We start from the raw sequence: 18,836 nt of genomic DNA on the forward strand, positions 1-18,836 counted from the left end.
TACCTGTTGTGAAGTTTAAGAAAAATAATGTACCTCATGCACATATTTTACATTTATAAAATTTCTCATTTATTATTTAAATTCTTCAGTTGAGTATATATTCATTTCTTACTTATTTATATTTTGAATACAGATCAATTTGCCCATACAAGTCTTCATACTTTGGCCCTGTTTGGTAGAGCTGTGGGAAAGTGCTTATAGCTTATACCTTAACAGCTTATAACTTATAACTATGAACATAAGCTAATTTTTGACTTATAAATTAAGCATCTCCTGCCTCACTCAAAGAATAAGCTGATTTTTGACTTATAAAAAGTTATAAACTGTATTGTTAAGCTAAACTAAATACATCAAAATAGCTTAAATTAAGTTGAAAGCTGAAATAAGCAGCTTTTAAGCTGCACCAAACAGGCACTTTGTATACATATCACATACTAATTCCAGAGACATGCATAATTATATTACTAACAGTTGATGAATAATCATGTGCCACGTATAACAAACGTGCCCAACCACTAGTATCTTTATGTGCACAAAGAAAATCTTCAAAATTCCGAATTTTACAAATAAATTGTAAATGTTATCAAATCTGGCCTTATATTTCAAGAAAATAATGATTTATAAACAAAAATATTTTGAAAAAATGAAAAAAAAAATGTTTTAAACTTTATTTAAATGAAATATAAGATTTCAATTTTATTTGGCATCGGCTACTAAGCCAACTTATTGGTTAAAAAAATTTATTCCACTAATTTTTTTAAGGGCAAATTATACAAATAGTCTCTATAGTTTGAAATTCATGTTACTTTGGTCCTTGATTTTTTAATTGTGACACATTTGATCATGAATTTTGAATTTTGTTCCCAATAAGGACAATTGAAGATACCATTGTTTAATTTCAAGGGCAAAATCGTCAATTTAATATAATATAAACTAATTCGACAAAAATAAATGTCAAAAAAATATTTTTAATTTTTAAAAAATTATTTTTATCCACCAATGATAAAATTATGTAAAATTGATAAAAATTACTAATAAAAATTACATGATTAATTTTTTAAAATTAAGTTTACATGATCATCCAAACACATAATAAAAATTAATTTGGTAAAATAAATAAATAAATATTTAAAAGATTTATCAATTTTACATAATTTTATTTTTAGTAGGTAGAAATAATTTTTAAAAATTTAAAAATATTTGTTTGACATATATTTTTGTCAAATTAATGTATATTTTATCAAATTGACGATTTTATCTTTAAAAAATCTAATGATATCTTCAATTATCTTTATTTAAAATAAGATTCAAAATTTAAAATCAAATGTGTCATAATTGAAAAGTCAAGACCAAAATAGCACAAGGCCCAAAGTATACCGCTAATTACTCTAAGAAGAATGGAAAATGCTAGAGGTCCCAAATTTTCTACCAAATAAATGACCAAATGTCTCACATGGGTGTGGGGCCCACAAAATTGCGGACTTTTCAATTTTAGAGGGGGGAATTTTGTTGGGCAATTTTGTGGGATACAAGACAAATTTTCTATCAAATAAATGACCAAATGTCTCACATAATAGCCATAAAAAGTTGGAAAAAATATATTTTTGTAAGCATTAATGAATTTTTATCAGCAGAGAGAGTACGTGTTACGCAGTGATAGTGCATGCGTGCGTGCGTATGAGAAAATTGGGTCATACAAAGTTGTCACGTTGGGAAAATCTTCGACCCTGCATTTATGTGCTTGACGGCTAATCGTCTTTCAATTTGGGTCTCAATTTCCAAGTGCCCACATCTAATTTTTCTCATTTATTTACAATTATTTTTCTGGTTTCTGATAATATTTTTTTAGTCTCAAGGTACCCAATTTCCTTGTTTATATACTTGATAAGTTGATGAGGCTTCTGTATTTTGCTAAATTAGATATGTCAGAGGGTAATTTATAAGTAAATTGGACCGAGTTGAGTAATGAGCCGTTTTATGGGCCGCGGTAGAAAAAGGGCTTGGCAAGTGGACCGAAGTGTTAGCACGGTCCAAATGGAATGACAATCATCACGGTCGGAGTGGAGTTAGCTCGGTCTTAGCGTTTGGAGTTGAGGTATGATAGCTTCTCACGGTGGACCTCGCTCTGGTTAGCGCGGTCGTAGCTTGCCGTAGATTAGCCCGGTTTCAACAGGCAACCGAGGTACAACTGAACGAGAGCCGAGCCAGCTTGGCGTTGTACATTGGAGCACCAAGCTTGATTAGCTCAGTCTTAAGTTAACAGCCCGATTGGAGTACGCCTAACCAGGATACAGGCACTGAAGGGAAGATCTAAGCTGGGTTAGCTTGGTCGTGCTGTCATCCAACCGGGATAAAACCACCTCACTTGGTTTAAACAGTGAGGGGGGTGTTGAAGGATAAGCATTATCTTTCAGGAGTGTGATTCCTAAGAGGACTTTACATGGAGAGGTAAGAGTCCTACCAGGATTGTGCCACACGGAACTTATAAAAGCTCATAACAGAACCTACGGAGGAGGTAACACAACTTTGATTCCTGAATTCACAGAGCTTTTGTGTCTATTGTGTATTGTGCTGACTTAGGCATCGAAGGCGTTTCCAGCACACACCCGCCGGTTAGGTCACGTTTTTGTTTTCAGGTGACAAAGCGACGACGTTTCGAGGAGCGCAAGCTTGATTAACAGGATCATACGAGAAGAATTATTTCATGCTCATACAATTGGCGCCGTCTGTGGGAAGACTACGAAGAACAAAATCTCTTGATCAAGCTTTCCTCTCTAGTTGAGATCAATGGTGCACAATGAAGACTTACCGCAGTCCGCTATCGATGGACAAACCCTAGAGGGGGGTGGGAGGCGCGAAGGTTTGCCTTGTATCCCTCCCATGGCAGATTTAGAGCCCTAGCGACAGAACCCCCGGAGGGATGCAAGGGGAATGCGGGGTAACAGCCCCCGTCACTCTCAAAGCCCCGAAAGGTAGAGGCGGAGGATTGACCCTCAGGTTCTGGAGGATCGCGTGAAGGAACAGGATGAGTTGATACGAAGGATGGCGGCGGACATGGAATTAATGAAGCGCCAGATAAAAGGAAAATGAGTGGCGACAGGAGAGGGGCGCAAAGGAAGTACGCCCCCTCGCCACTCGGAAGGTTGTGGTAGACACACCACGCCATCACAAGCAGAGAGTAGGAGCCTTAGAACAGGCGACACTCAAACAAGGACGTCCAAGACTCGTTACTCCAGGTCTGAGAGAACGAGAGCTGAGAGGTCATGTACTGAAAGAAGCACCTATCGGCCCTCGCGCATGCACCAGACGTCATCCAGGCAGAAGGAGTTGCCCAGATCGTCTGATTTGCGAACTGTGCTTGAAGAAAGGGCACGGTGGAAGGAGGATGTTAGGGCACGCTCCCCGCGCAGAGTTTCAGCCCTTCAGCGGTTGGCTCCTCAGACGCACGGAAGTGTCGAGTTAGGAATGCCAATACCGCGCCCTGTCTACGAACCAACGGACAAAGTATTAGCAAGGTTGCATAGTTCGCCGTTCGTTCCGGCAATTGAAAACACGCCGTTACCTTCCGACTTCCTCTAGCCTAATTTACGACTTACGAAGGGAAGATAGATCCCTACATGCACCTAAGCCACTTTTGCCAGGTTATTGTGACGCCCCAAAATTTTTTTTTTTTTTTTTTGAAACGTCATAAGATTTAAATAACAATAACTTGCTAGATAAAATTTTAACTACTAGTTAGGAACTTTTAAGTTCTTACAAAGCCAAAGTCCAACGACAGAATAAAACTACAAGTTCACACACAACGTCACAACATAGTTTAATCCTAATACAAGGGATAACAGGATTTTATTCTGACAAAATATTGACTCTAAGTCAGCCAAGGTTCGATATTGGCAGCAGCTCCAATTTCAGCCTCAGTCCCTTCTTCAACATAATCTGGCATGAAACGCCAGGGCAACAAAATATATGCCATGAGTTTTTCAACACAGTAAGAAAACGTAACCAACCTACCATTCTTTTTAAGAGACAAATAATAATATTCTAAACATGAGATAACAATATAATTATACACAGAAATTACAACCATTAGAATAGTTTCAGTAATTTTAATAAATTAGGTGACACTCGAAATCTCACCAAAGAGATTTAACTTACCAACCACTAAGCATGGCAACGGTTGATTTGAAACCCTCCCTTGGTCAAATATTTAAGTGTTACCAACCGTAACTACCAAGGATGCCCACGTCCGGAGTTATATACCCAAGTAGTGGCATCCGTGGTCTGCCCCAAGGAAACGGTCTGCCAGGGGTAAGCAACCTCCCTGTGTGCCACTTGCACATCCACCCTTATTCAAAAACCGAATACCGAAAAGGGTTCAAATAAGTCCCGTGCCATCTTAGAGTTTCGCAACACAATTTACGTGAGAATTCTCAAAACCAGGGCTCACCCTGAACAACCGGTGTTAACCGTCAACTCTTAATTCCGTACAGTCTTTAAACCAAGACTCACGCCGAACAACTGGTATTAATCGTCGATTGTTAACTTTGTATATGCCGTTAATCATTTCAGTTAATTTTGATATTAATCACAAAAAACTCTAAATTTTTAATCACAAGTAATGTTATACCAACTCATTAAAATTCCCAATCATAAAATATTGCATGTGTCACACAATACTAAATAAAAGTACAGAATTTAAATAAACAATTTATTTAAACCATGGTATGAAATAATAATTTAGATACAAGAATTAAACCCTAAATACACACATGCACAAATTTTTGATTTACAAAATTAGACTAGCATAATATTAAAGTGGTGATATTATTCTGTCCAGAAAAATTTTCAGAGTATATACCTTGCAAATAAAATTATAAATACATTACTTATACAACTCTAAAATTCATATCAATCTACAGGATACTCAATAAACATGTTATGGTTATTGTTCAGAAAGATTTTTCCAAAAATAACTTATAAATAATTCTAAAGAAATTCCAAGGGTGTTTATGACACAAATTTGTCACATTTCCTTACATTAATTCCATGCTTAAATTTATAGATCAAACCCATAATCTAAAAATTTATCATGAAACTAGACTTCTCAAATTTCATCTTTTAGTTAGAAATTTCCAGATTTGGCTTAGTATAGAATTTTAAATAAATTTTCGAATACATGGTAAAATCTGTCTCACAGTTTCAGATTTAGTTAGAAATTTGTATAAATTCGTAGAAAGCTCGAAAATTGTTTCCGAAAATTTCTGGATAAACTAGACATCATTATCAACAACTTTGTAGAAGAAATCATCTCGAAATTTTGAGTATAAAATTGTCTAAAAATTCGGGTAACATGCTGGCAGATTCAAGACAGATTATTTTCAACACAGTTTCAGATTTAGTTAAAATTTTGTATAAATTCGTAGAAAGCTAAAAAATTGTTTCCAAAAATTTCTGGATAAACTAGACATCATTATCAACAACTTTGTAGAAGAAATCATCTCGAAATTCTGAGTATAAAATTGTCTAAAAATTCGGGTAACATGCTGACAGATTCAAGACAGATTATTCTCAACACAGTTTCAGATTTAGTTAAAAATTTGTATAAATTCGTAGAAAGCTCAAAAATTGTTTCCAAAAATTTCTGGATAAACTAGACATCATTATCAACAACTTTGTAGAAGAAATCATCTCGAAATTTTGAGTGTAAAATTGTCTAAAACTTCGGGTAACATGCTGGCAGATTCAAGACAGATTATTCTCAACACAGTTTCAGATTTAGTTAAAAATTTGTATAAATTCGTAGAAAGCTCAAAAATTGTTTCCAAAAATTTCTGGATAAACTAGACATCATTATCAACAACTTTATAGAAGAAATCATCTCAAAATTCTGAGTATAAAATTGTCTAAAAATTCGGGTAACATACTGGCAGATTCAAGACAGATTATTCTCAACACAGTTTTAGACAATGTATCAAATGTACATAATCGGAAAAATTTCAATTATATAAAAAAAATGAGAGGGTTGAGAGGGTTTTCTTACTTAGTAATAGAGTGACAAAATGGTTGAGAATTTTGGCTTCTTTAATCTCCTACTCTTCTTCCTCTTCTAACACCAAGCTTGGTGGCTTTGGGGATTTCTCTCTTCTTTCTTTTTTTTTTTTTTTTTTTTTTTTTTCTTTCTCACCGGATGCTTGCATGCACAAGGAAGGCTTGCATGCATATAAATATTGAAGACATCTCTTTCTCCCTCTCATTCTTTCCATTATTTTATTTTCTCAAAAACATTCCATTCCCTTTCTCCAAGTTCTAAGAATGAGCTTTCCCTAAATTTTATGGTTTCCTAATTTCTAAGAGATGGTGGGTTTGGTAGGAACTATGGGTTGTTTTCCCATGGTTTGTTTGTTTGTATTATTATTATTATTATTATTATTATTTTATTTTATTTTATTTTTTTGTGTGGGTTTCTGAAAATTGACACACTAAGATTTTTAATTAAGGTATTTAGTAAGAATAGTTATTATATTGAATCATAATTAAAATAATTTATAAACAACAAATATTGAACACCCACAAAATTATTATTCTTAATAATGTCTTGTTAGTGATTGAATTGAGTCAATTTAAAACTAACTTTTACACTAATGTATAATTCAGATAGACTGTAGACAAAATTAATTAATAAATTTTCTTTAAAGAATAATTAAAAGATGGGTTTTCACAATCTACCCTTCTAAAAGAAAATTTCATCCTCGAAATTAATTCGTACCTTTAGACTCAAATAGTTGAGGGTAATTGATACGTATCATATCTTCTCGCTCCCACGTTGACTCTTCCGTTCCACGATGTCTCCAGAGAACTCGAACCAATGGTATAGTTTTGCCTCGTAATTTCTTCTCGCGACGATCTAAAATCTTGACAGACTTTTCTTCAAATGTCACGTCTTCATCAAGATTAATTTCCTCCCAATTGATGATGTGAGAAGGGTGTGGCTCGTATTTCCGTAACATAGAGACGTGGAAAACATTATGCACTCCAGCCAGTTGAGGTGGTAGAGCCAAACGGTACGCCACTTCTCCTATTTTGTCCAAAATTTCGAAAGGCCCTATGAAGCGAGGTGACAACTTTCCCTTCTTTCCGAAACGAACAACTCCTCGGCGAGGCTGTATTTTCAGAAACACATGATCTCCAACTTTAAATGCTAAAGGTCTTCTCCTTTGATCTGCATAGCTTTTCTGCCTACTCTGAGCGGTCTCAAGCCTTTGCCTAATTAGTTTCACCTTCTCGGTAGTTTCCTGAACTAACTCTGGCCCTAAAAGAGGTGCTTCTCCGACTTCTGTCCAACATATTGGTGATCGGCAAGGCCGTCCGTACAAAGCTTCATACGGTGCCATACCAATACTTGCTTGAAAACTGTTATTGTAAGAGAATTCGACTAGTGGTAAATATTTCTCCCAATTACCTTTAAAGTCCATCATACAAGCTCGAAGCATGTCTTCTAAAGTCTGAATTGTTCTTTCCGATTGACCGTCAGTTTGAGGGTGAAAAGCTGTACTAAAACACAACTCTATACCCAAGGCCTTTTGCAGACTTTGCCAGAACTGTGACGTAAAACGAGAATCATGATCTGACACTATTGAGACTGGTACTCCGTGCAATCTAATGATTTCTCGAACAAATAATCGACTTAAAGATTCGAGTGTGCCTGCTGGTCCTATTGGTAGAAAATGTGCCGTCTTAGTTAATCGATCAACCACCACCCAAATTGCATCATGGCCTTGCGGCGATCGGGGTAATCCCGTTACAAAATCCATTGTTATGTGTTCCCATTTCCACTTAGGTATTGGTAAAGGTTGGAGTTTCCCTGCCGGCCTTTGATGTTCTGCCTTCACTTGCTGACACGTCAAGCACTTAGATACGAATTGAGCAACGTCCTTCTTCATTCCACTCCACCAATACCGTCGCTTAAGATCCTGGTACATCTTATTTCCTCCCGGATGAACCGCAAAAACCGAATGGTGAAATTCTTTAAGTACTTCCTCTCTTAATTGTTCGATGTTTGGCACAAAAATTCTACCTAAATACCTTAAACTACCATTTTGATGGAGCGTCCAATCTGGTGAAGATTCCCCGGACACTAATCGGGCCTTGATGGAGTCGGTCTCCTGATCAAACCTTTGGGCTTCCAACACTTTGGTAAGAAGTTTGGGTGTTGTAACTATTGTAAACAACCTACCCCTCCCATTCTGAGTCTCTGGTTGTAACTTAAACTCATTCACAGTGCTTACCATTTCCCATCCTTTAATTAATATGTTGGCTACAATCTCTCTTGTTTTTCGACTTAGTGCATCTGCTACAACATTAGCCTTCCCGGGATGATAAGATATGGTGAATTGGTAATCTTCAAAGTACTCCATCCAGCGTCTCTGCCTCATGTTCAAATCTCTTTGTGTGAACAAGTACTTCAAGCTTTTGTGATCGGTAAATATCTCAAATTTTTCGCCATAAAGGTAATGTCGCCAAGTCTTAAGTGCATAAACCACAGCTGCCAACTCCAGATCGTGAGTAGGATAATTTTTCTCATGATTCTTCAATTGTCTTGATCCGTAAGCTACTACCTTCCCGTTTTGCATTAACACACTACCTAACCCTTCCTTAGAGGCATCACAATAAACAGTGTACCCAACGTCACGTTCGGGTATGACTAATATAGGAGCGCTTGTCAGTCTCTTCTTGAGTTCTTGAAATGACTGTTCACACGCTTCGTTCCATTCAAACTTTACTCCTTTTTGCGTTAGGCGTGTCATCGGCTTGGCTAATTTGGAGAAATCTTGAATGAATCTCCTATAATAACCTGCTAATCCCAAGAAACTACGAATCTCAAACGTATTCTTAGGTTGTTTCCACCCCATCACTGCTTCTACTTTAGCGGGATCCACTGATATCCCTGATTCAGATACAACATGACCTAAGAACTTTACTTCCTTTAGCCAAAATTCACATTTGCTAGCTTTAGCATACAATTGGTTTTCTCTTAGAATTTGCAAAACGGTCCTCAGATGTTGCTCGTGGTCTTCCTCCGATCGTGAGTATATCAAAATATCATCAATGAATACTACCACAAATTGGTCCAAATAGGGGGTAAAGATTTTGTTCATTAAACTCATGAATACCCCAGGAGCATTTGTCAAACCAAATGGCATTACCACAAACTCATAGTGGCCATAACGGGTTCGAAATGCAGTTTTGGGTATATCTTCTCCTCTAACACGAAGTTGGTGGTATCCCGACCTAAGGTCAATTTTGGAAAAACATTTTGAACCTCTTAATTGATCAAACAAGTCATCAATTCTGGGTAAGGGATATCGATTTTTAATGGTGGCTCGATTTAGTTGTCGATAATCGATGCACAATCTTAAGGTCCCATCCTTCTTCTTTGCGAATAATGCTGGCACTCCCCAAGGGGACGTACTTGGTCTGATGAACTTCTTACTCAACAGTTCTTGCAACCGCTCATTCAATTCTCGAAGTTCAGCTGGCGCCATACGATGTGGTGCTATTGAAATCGGTGAAGTCCCGGGTTGAAGCTCAATCGTGAAATCTACATCTCGTTTTGGAGGTAATCCTGGTAATTCGTCAGGGAAAACGTCAGCGTACTCGCACACCACATAGGGTAATCCTGGATCCTCTCGATTTTCGTCTTCCAAAATTAGGCTCGCCAACCATCCAGTTAGTTGATCATGCCATCGCGACTTGCGACACGTTGGAGTTAGAGAATCTTGTCTATCCCCTTTAAATTGGACTTTCGTGCCGTTAAGGGAGGATGCTGTCACTGTCTTACAGTAATAATCAATAATGGCTCGATGAACTGACAACCAGTCCATTCCTAGGATGACGTCAAAATCCGACATATCCATAACTCTTAGATCACAGATCAAATGTGAACCGGAGATTTCTAGCTCGCAAGATTTACATACTAGATTTACTCGGGTTTGACCTCCTAAGGGTGAAGCGACACTCATAGCTATCTCTAACGCTTCTGGCTTTAAATCCAAACTTGTCACACATGCAGTGGATATAAAAGAATGCGAAGCTCCAGAATCAAATAATACTTTAACCCAAGAATTCATAAGGATTAACATACCTTGAATTATTGATGGGTTATCAACATCTTCTTTTTCTTGGAGAGCATACATTCTTCCTACTGCCTGTTGGTTAGTCTCTCCCAGTTTCTTTCCATTTCGAGCTCCTTGTGGTTGTGTTCTTGGTCGGCCTGCATTCTTAGAGGCTTGAGGCTGCCCCTTGTTGGTCTGGGCATGTTGAGTAGGCTTAGAACCTTGCCCTGGTTGGCATTTGTTGTATGGTTGTGCCCCTTGCTGATCCATAAAATACTTCCCTCCTTGAGGACACTCACTTCGACGATGCCCCTGTTGACCACATCCGAAACATCTTCTTTTCCACTCACTTACAAAGTTTCCTCCTTGCTGGTTTCCTCGATTCTGTCTTTGTTGCTGCTGCATCCCTCCGGCATAAGGTGCTGGCGCAGGATGGTTTCTGGTGTTGCGGACTGGGCCTCCTTCGCGTGGTTGGTTGTTGTTCCTTGATCGCTGATTTTGAATGCGTTCAGAATCTGCTAACTCTCGTTCCACAATTAAAGCTCGATCCACCATTTGGGCATAAGTGGAGAGTTGTACTGCTATCAATTTTCCTCTAATGTCTATGTCCAAACCCCATTCAAATCGCCTAACCTTATCCCCTTCATTTGCTATTATGGCTGAAGCATACCGTGAAAGAGCTTCAAAACGGTTCGCATATTGAGCGACTGACATTTTTCCTTGTTTCAGTTGAAGGAACTCTTGAATCATTTCTTGTCTTAGCGAGTTAGGAAAATACTTTTCCATGAACAAGTCTTCGAACTGTCTCCAAGTTAATGTCTCTACTTGTCGAGTACTTTTGATCATTTCCCACCAATGATCTGCTTCCCCTTCCATTTGAAATGCCGCTATAGTCACTCTATCTTGTTCATTTCGGATGTCGGAAGTATCTAGCAACTTCTTAATTTGTCTTAACCAAGCTTCAGCTTCATGGGGGTTTGATCCACCAAGGAATTTGTGGGGACGTAGCTTTTCAAACTTTGCTATCATCTCCGATTTGTTTTGATCTTGGTTGCGGGGTGGTATATTGCCTACCCTATCAGCAATCGCGCGTATAATTCGAGCGACATCGCCATCAGGCACTCCATCGCCATTACCGTTGTTATTATTTCTTGTTCGTCCAGCCATTCTGCATGACGGGATTTTCTTGTGATTTATTCACTTATTTATTATCAGTATTATTATTATTCTTATGTACAAGGACAGTAAAAAAAAAAAAAACTTCATTAATTAGATTAGATAAGCTACAATTAGCAAAATACAAATAGAACAAAGGAAAAGATTAAATAACATACTACGGGCAAGAGATAGCCCCTACAATCCGAGTTAACTCCTACACTCACAATTCTAAACTAGGCAATTTCTTTTACATGTGAGCATACAAAACAATCAGTTAGCCTAGTTTATAGTTCCCTTAAGACCCCTTAAAATAGCCAAGGAAAGTCTCTCCACACCAGGGCTTCCGGCTCCCATGTGGCTTGGAAAAGTCCCATGAATCGCCATAGCACCCTTACGAAGATAGCAGTTTTGCACACACGATGCCCTAGCAGCAGCACCGGCTCCTCCCGATAGGTCCTCCAGTCTCTGAAGTCCACTAACCCATCTCTCCTCACAATTCTGCTTGGGTCGGGCATGATATACTGAAGGCTCCAAAAGTCAAAAAGGTCGCCCACTCTTTCGGTGAAACCGTCCGGAAAGTGGCCTAGTTGATATACCCAGGGAGTCTCTTGTCTTAGAATCTGGATAGGTCCGATATAGGTGCCCACCCAACTCTCATTTTTCCAAGCACAACCTCCGAGGGGATAAAGTCTGACATATACAAAAGAGCCAATCTGCAACCCGTTTTGCATATCCCAACCCTTAAACGTGGCTCCTATATCTCCAGGGTTCCCCTCGGTATTGCCTTCCATAGACTCATCCTCAGTGTCTGACTCAATCACAATAACCTCCGGGGGGTTGTATATCGGTACAACTTCTTCAACTTCTTCAGACTCAGGTTCAGGCTCAAGTTCAGGATCAGGTTCAGGGTCAAGCTTAGGCTCAGATTCATAGTCTTCTATAGGCATTTCCACGTCTTCACTTGGGTCGGATTCTATGTCATAGTTTTCCACTAAATTTTCCTCGTTAGAGTTAATGTCTGATGACCCTGGCATCCTACAAATAAAAAGGTTCTAACTTAGTTAGGTCACCTAGAATTACAAATTAACTTAAGGTTTTCTTAATTGTAAAAATAATAAACTACTACCCATGGCCCAAAGGTTCAAACCTACGCTCTGATACCACGCTGTGACGCCCCAAATTTTTTTTTTTTTTTTTTTTGAAACGTCATAAGATTTAAATAACAATAACTTGCTAGATAAATTTTTAACTACTAGTTAGGAACTTTTAAGTTCTTACAAAGCCAAAGTCCAACGACAGAATAAAACTACAAGTTCACACACAACGTCACAACATAATTTAATCCTAATACAAGGGATAACAGGATTTTATTCTGACAAAATATTGACTCTAAGTCAGCCAAGGTTCGATATTGGCAGCAGCTCCAATTTCAGCCTCAGTCCCTTCTTCAACATAATCTGGCATGAAACGCCAGGGCAACAAAATATATGCCATGAGTTTTTCAACACAGTAAGAAAACGTAACCAACCTACCATTCTTTTTAAGAGACAAATAATAATATTCTAAACATGAGATAACAATATAATTATACACAGAAATTACAACCATTAGAATAGTTTCAGTAATTTTAATAAATTAGGTGACACTCGAAATCTCACCAAAGAGATTTAACTTACCAACCACTAAGCATGGCAACGGTTGATTTGAAACCCTCCCTTGGTCAAATATTTAAGTGTTACCAACCGTAACTACCAAGGATGCCCACGTCCGGAGTTATATACCCAAGTAGTGGCATCCGTGGTCTGCCCCAAGGAAACGGTCTGCCAGGGGTAAGCAACCTCCCTGTGTGCCACCTGCACATCCACCCTTATTCCAAAACCGAATACCGAAAAGGGTTCAAATAAGTCCCGTGCCATCTTAGAGTTTCGCAACACAATTTACGTGAGAATTCTCAAAACCAGGGCTCACCCTGAACAACCGGTGTTAACCGTCAACTCTTAATTCCGTACAGTCTTTAAACCAAGACTCACGCCGAACAACTGGTATTAATCGTCGATTGTTAACTTTGTATATGCCGTTAATCATTTCAGTTAATTTTGATATTAATCACAAATAACTCCAAATTTTTAATCACAAGTAATGTTATACCAACTCATTAAAATTCCCAATCATAAAATATTGCATGTGTCACACAATACTAAATAAAAGTACAGAATTTAAATAAACAATTTATTTAAACCATGGTATGAAATAATAATTTAGATACAAGAATTAAACCCTAAATACACACATGCACAAATTTTTGATTTACAAAATTAGACTAGCATAATATTAAAGTGGTGATTTTACTCTGTCCAGAAAAATTTTCAGAGTATATACCTTGCAAATAAAATTATAAATACATTACTTATACAACTCTAAAATTCATATCAATCTACACGATACTCAATAAACATGTTATGGTTATTTTTCAGAAAGATTTTTCCAAAAATAACTTATAAATAATTCTAAAGAAATTTCAAGGGTGTTTATGACACAGATTTGTCACATTTCCTTACATTAATTCCATGCTTAAATTTATAGATTAAACCCATAATCTAAAAATTTATCATGAAACTAGACTTCTCAAATTTCATCTTTTAGTTAGAAATTTCCAGATTTGGCTTAGTATAGAATTTTAAATAAATTTTCGAATACATGGTAAAATCTGTCTCACAGTTTCAGATTTAGTTAGAAATTTGTATAAATTCGTAGAAAGCTCGAAAATTGTTTCCGAAAATTTCTGGATAAACTAGACATCATTATCAACAACTTTGTAGAAGAAATCATCTCGAAATTTTGAGTATAAAATTGTCTAAAAATTCGGGTAACATGCTGGCAGATTCAAGACAGATTATTCTCAACACAGTTTCAGATTTAGTTAAAATTTTGTATAAATTCGTAGAAAGCTAAAAAATTGTTTCCAAACATTTCTGGATAAACTAGACATCATTACCAACAACTTTGTAGAAGAAATCATCTCGAAATTCTGAGTATAAAATTGTCTAAAAATTCGGGTAACATGCTGGCAGATTCAAGACAGATTATTCTCAACACAGTTTCAGATTTAGTTAAAAATTTGTATAAATTCGTAAAAAGCTCAAAAATTGTTTCCAAAAATTTCTGGATAAACTAGACATCATTATCAACAACTTTGTAGAAGAAATCATCTCGAAATTTTGAGTGTAAAATTGTCTAAAAATTCGGGTAACATGCTGGCAGATTCAAGACAGATTATTCTCAGCACAGTTTCAGATTTAGTTAAAAATTTGTATAAATTCGTAGAAAGCTCAAAAATTGTTTCCAAAAATTTCTGGATAAACTAGACATCATTATCAACAACTTTATAGAAGAAATCATCTCAAAATTCTGAGTATAAAATTGTCTAAAAATTCGGGTAACATACTGGCAGATTCAAGACAGATTATTCTCAACACAGTTTTAGACAATGTTTCAAATGTACATAATCGGAAAAATTTCAATTATATAAAAAAAATGAGAGGGTTGAGAGGGTTTTCTTACTTAGTAATAGAGTGACAAAATGGTTGAGAATTTTGGCTTCTTTAATCTCCTACTCTTCTTCCTCTTCTAACACCAAGCTTGGTGGCTTTGGGGATTTCTCTCTCTTTTTTTTTTTTTTTTTTTTTTCTTTCTCACCGGATGCTTGCATGCACAAGGAAGGCTTGCATGCATATAAATATTGAAGACATCTCTTTCTCCCTCTCATTCTTTCCATTATTTTATTTTCTCAAAAACATTCCATTCCCTTTCTCCAAGTTCTAAGAATGAGCTTTCCCTAAATTTTATGGTTTCCTAATTTCTAAGAGATGGTGGGTTTGGTAGGAACTATGGGTTGTTTTCCCATGGTTTGTTTGTTTGTATTATTATTATTATTATTTTTTTATATTTATTTATTTTATTTTTTTTGTGTGGGTTTCTGAAAATTGACACACTAAGATTTTTAACTAAGGTATTTAGTAAGAATAGTTATTATATTGAATCATAATTAAAATAATTTATAAACAACAAATATTGAACACCCACAAAATTATTATTCTTAATAATGTCTTGTTAGTGATTGAATTGAGTCAATTTAAAACTAACTTTTACACTAATGTATAATTCAGATAGACTGTAGACAAAATTAATTAATAAATTTTCTTTAAAGAATAATTAAAAGATAGGTTTTCACAGTTATGGCAGTGTACTGGCGGAACGAGACTTTGATGTGCATTCTATTCCCATCCAGCCTTGGCGACCTAGGTTTAACCTGGTTCGAAAGGCTACCAGAGGGCAGCATTGCCTCCTGGGCGCAATTGGCCGATGCGTTTGTGACTAGGTTCAGAACGAATACCAAGACACCAGTAGAGATCGATCAGCTACTCTCCATTGACATGGGCGACAAGGAGACACTAAGATCCTACAACAGTCGTTACTGGGAGACCTTCAACTAGTTAGGAGATTGCCCCACCAATCTTGCCATCGCGCAGTACAAAAGGGGGCTACCAGTCGGAAACAAGTTGAGGGATTCAATAACTATGGCGCCACCCCTCACAATGGAGGCCTTGATAGAGCAAGTGCACCAGCATATTCGGGTGGAGGAGGATGGCGCTCGTGCTAAAAGAAAATCTGGCACAGCAACGATACTAGATAAAAAGACTGCGGCAAAAGTCAATACGGTAGAATGCCCCAGCAGGAATGGGCGAGGCAGACGGGCCAACAGAGAGGACTCAGACAAAAGATGGTTAAGAGTCCGCACTGCCATTACAATGGTGTTCAAAAAACCGATCTATCGGATTCTCAGTGAGATACGCGATAAACTTTTCGTCAGTTAGCCAGTTAAGTTGGGAGAAGCACAGAAGGACTATGACGAAAGGTCGAGGTGCACCTTCCATGATGAAAAAGGGTATCACACTGAAAATTACACACCGTTGAGACAACATTTGGAGGAGTTAGTGGCAGCTGGGCACCTGGACCAGTACATAGAAGGAGGGACACAGCCAGCCCCCCAGAACCATGACAACCCAAATGGAGTACATCGACACCCCACCTCAAGGCGTGATTAACGCAATACATGGGGTATTCGAACTTGAGCGAGTATGTGAGCTCAGGGGAATGATCAAGAAGGCTAAGCACTTAAGAGAGGTACTAAGTGCACAACCTGCCACCAAAAAGGGGAGAATAGAGGCCATGAATGTCATATCTTTTTCAGACAGAGACTTGGTAAGGATATATTGCCCTCACAACGATGCACTAGTTATCACTCTCCGCGTTAAGGATTTCGACGTCAAACGGATTTTGATTGACCAGGGGAGCTCATGTGAGATAATGTATTACGAAACCTTCAAACAACTAAAACTAGAGGATAAAAACTTGGCACTCGCCGTATCCCCCCTGTTTGGATTCAATTCAATACCAGAATGGCCAGTTGGCAAGATAATCCTCCCAGTTAGAGCAGGAAGCATGACGAAACAGGTAGAATTCTGGGTATTGAAATCCCCTTCCACTTACAACATAATCTTGGGAAGGATATGGCTGCATGCCATGCGATCGGTCGCGTCAACCTATCATCAAGTAATGCGGTTCCCGAATGAAACCGGAGTAATTGAAGGGGTCTTTGGAGACCAAATTATGTCCAAACAATGCTTCGTTACAGTAAATGGCAGCCGCGCTGCCAAGGGGTATGTACAGATGGTGGAAAAACCTGAGAGCAATGGAAGACTTAGTACAAGTAAGGATAGATGAAAAGAACCCGGAAAAATTCTTCTTGCTCGGTTCATCTATGTCGAGCACTGAAAGAATAGAGGTCATGGAATTCATGACCTCTAACATCGAAGTGTTCGCCTGGACGCCGTATGATATGCCAGACATTGACCCAAACTTCATCTGTCACCAATTAAATGTCCATCCATCTGCTAAACCAGTTATACAGCACACTCGTAGATCAGCACTCCACCATGCCGAGATAGTGACAAAGGAAGTGGGAAACCTTCTAGAGGTAGGAGCTATCAGAGAAGTGCACTATCCTAAGTGGATATCCAATACAATGGTGGTGCCAAAGAAGAATGAAAAATGGCGCGTTTGCGTGGACTACAAAACAGTCAACAAGGCATGCCTAAAAGATAGCTTTCCTTTACCCAGGATAGACCAACTGGTAGATCTTACAGCAGGACACAACCGGCTTAGCTTTCTTGATGCGTACAGAGGTTACCATCAGATCGCTATGTATGAGCCAGACTAGGAGGTCACATCTTTTACAACTCCCAGAAGGCTGTGTTGTTACAAGGTCATGCCCTTTGGCCTAAGGAACGCAGGGGCAACATTCTAACGGATGGTCACCAAGATGTTTGAACCATTGTTAGGCAGAACAATGGAAGCTTACATCGACGACATGGTGGTCAAGAGCAAGGATGAGAAGGACCATCTCAGGAATCTAGATGAGATGTTCCAGATCCTGAAGAAGAACAAGTTGCGCCTTAATGCATCCAAGTATGCATTCGGCGTAGAATCTGGCAAATTCCTAGGCTTCTTGGTGACCAACCGAGGTATAGAAGCTGACCCCTCTTAGATCAAAGCAATTTAGGATCTAGAGAGGCCTAACTTAGTAAAAGAAGTACAACATCTCACTGGCATGGCAGCTGCGCTCAACCGATTCATAAGTCGGTCGTCAGACAGATGTCGACCATTCTTCCAATCACTAAAGGCCAAGTTTGAGTGGGATGAAGAATGCGGCCGCGCCCTAGAGAGTTTGAAAGAATACATGTTTTCTCCACCATTGCTAGTAACCACAATACCTGGAGAAGAGCTCTTTTTGTACCTGGCAGTTTCACAGCACGCAGTTAGTGCAGTGTTGGTCCGAGTGGAAGGAAACCAACACCTGCCTATCTTTTATGTCACCAAGACCTTGCTGGGTGCAGAAACCAGGTACTTGAAAAACTGGCCTTAGCCTTGATCATCAAGGAAGTTGTCGCATTACTTTTACGCCCACACCATAATCGTCCTCACAGCTTTCCCATTAAAAGCTTTGTTTGAGAGGGCAAACTTTTCTGGGCGAATCTTGAAGTGGGCGGTGGAACTGGGACAGTACAATATCAAGTTTCAACCCAGAACCGCAATAAAAGCCCAAGCATTGGCAGACTTTGCGGCAGAATTCACCCCAGGAAGCCATCATATCTGCCCAGTTGGCTTGACTAGTGCAACCGAAATGGGGATGGAAAGCGCCGCAGGAAGTGCGCAACCCCTGAATCAGGATGCCCAGCCACACCCCGAAACAGATCGGAGTAATGACGAGCAGGAAGAGGCGAACCATGCTGCACTAGGCAAAGACTCATCAGCAAACAAAAACTTGGTACAATCAGATAGTGAGGGGCAAACAACATGTGTGGACTTGGAATAAAACATCAGCAACACTCACGACCCAAAGACATCATCCGACCCCTCAACTTGCTGGAAGCTATTCGTTGGAGAGATGTGGAAGATCTTTGTGGATGGTGCATCTAACACGCACGGTGCAGGACTTGGCATAGT

General features: G+C 38.4%; 1 protein-coding gene across 1 annotated transcript; it reads right to left on the reverse strand.

The window, feature by feature from the left end:
- Positions 1–7,551: 7,551 nt before the first annotated feature.
- LOC145821971 (uncharacterized) lies at positions 7,552–11,279 on the reverse strand. The gene is made up of 2 exons (XM_082918537.1): positions 9,470–11,279; positions 7,552–7,598 (listed from the first exon to the last, which is right to left on the reverse strand). Exons 1-2 carry the CDS (start codon positions 11,277–11,279, stop codon positions 7,552–7,554), a joined length of 1,857 nt encoding a protein of 618 aa, XP_082774663.1.
- Between the last annotated feature and the right edge of the window lie 7,557 nt (positions 11,280–18,836).

Source organism: Camellia sinensis, chromosome 1 (assembly GCF_055761805.1).
Source record: "Camellia sinensis isolate YWXY chromosome 1, ASM5576180v1, whole genome shotgun sequence".
Classification (NCBI taxonomy): domain Eukaryota; kingdom Viridiplantae; phylum Streptophyta; class Magnoliopsida; order Ericales; family Theaceae; genus Camellia; species Camellia sinensis.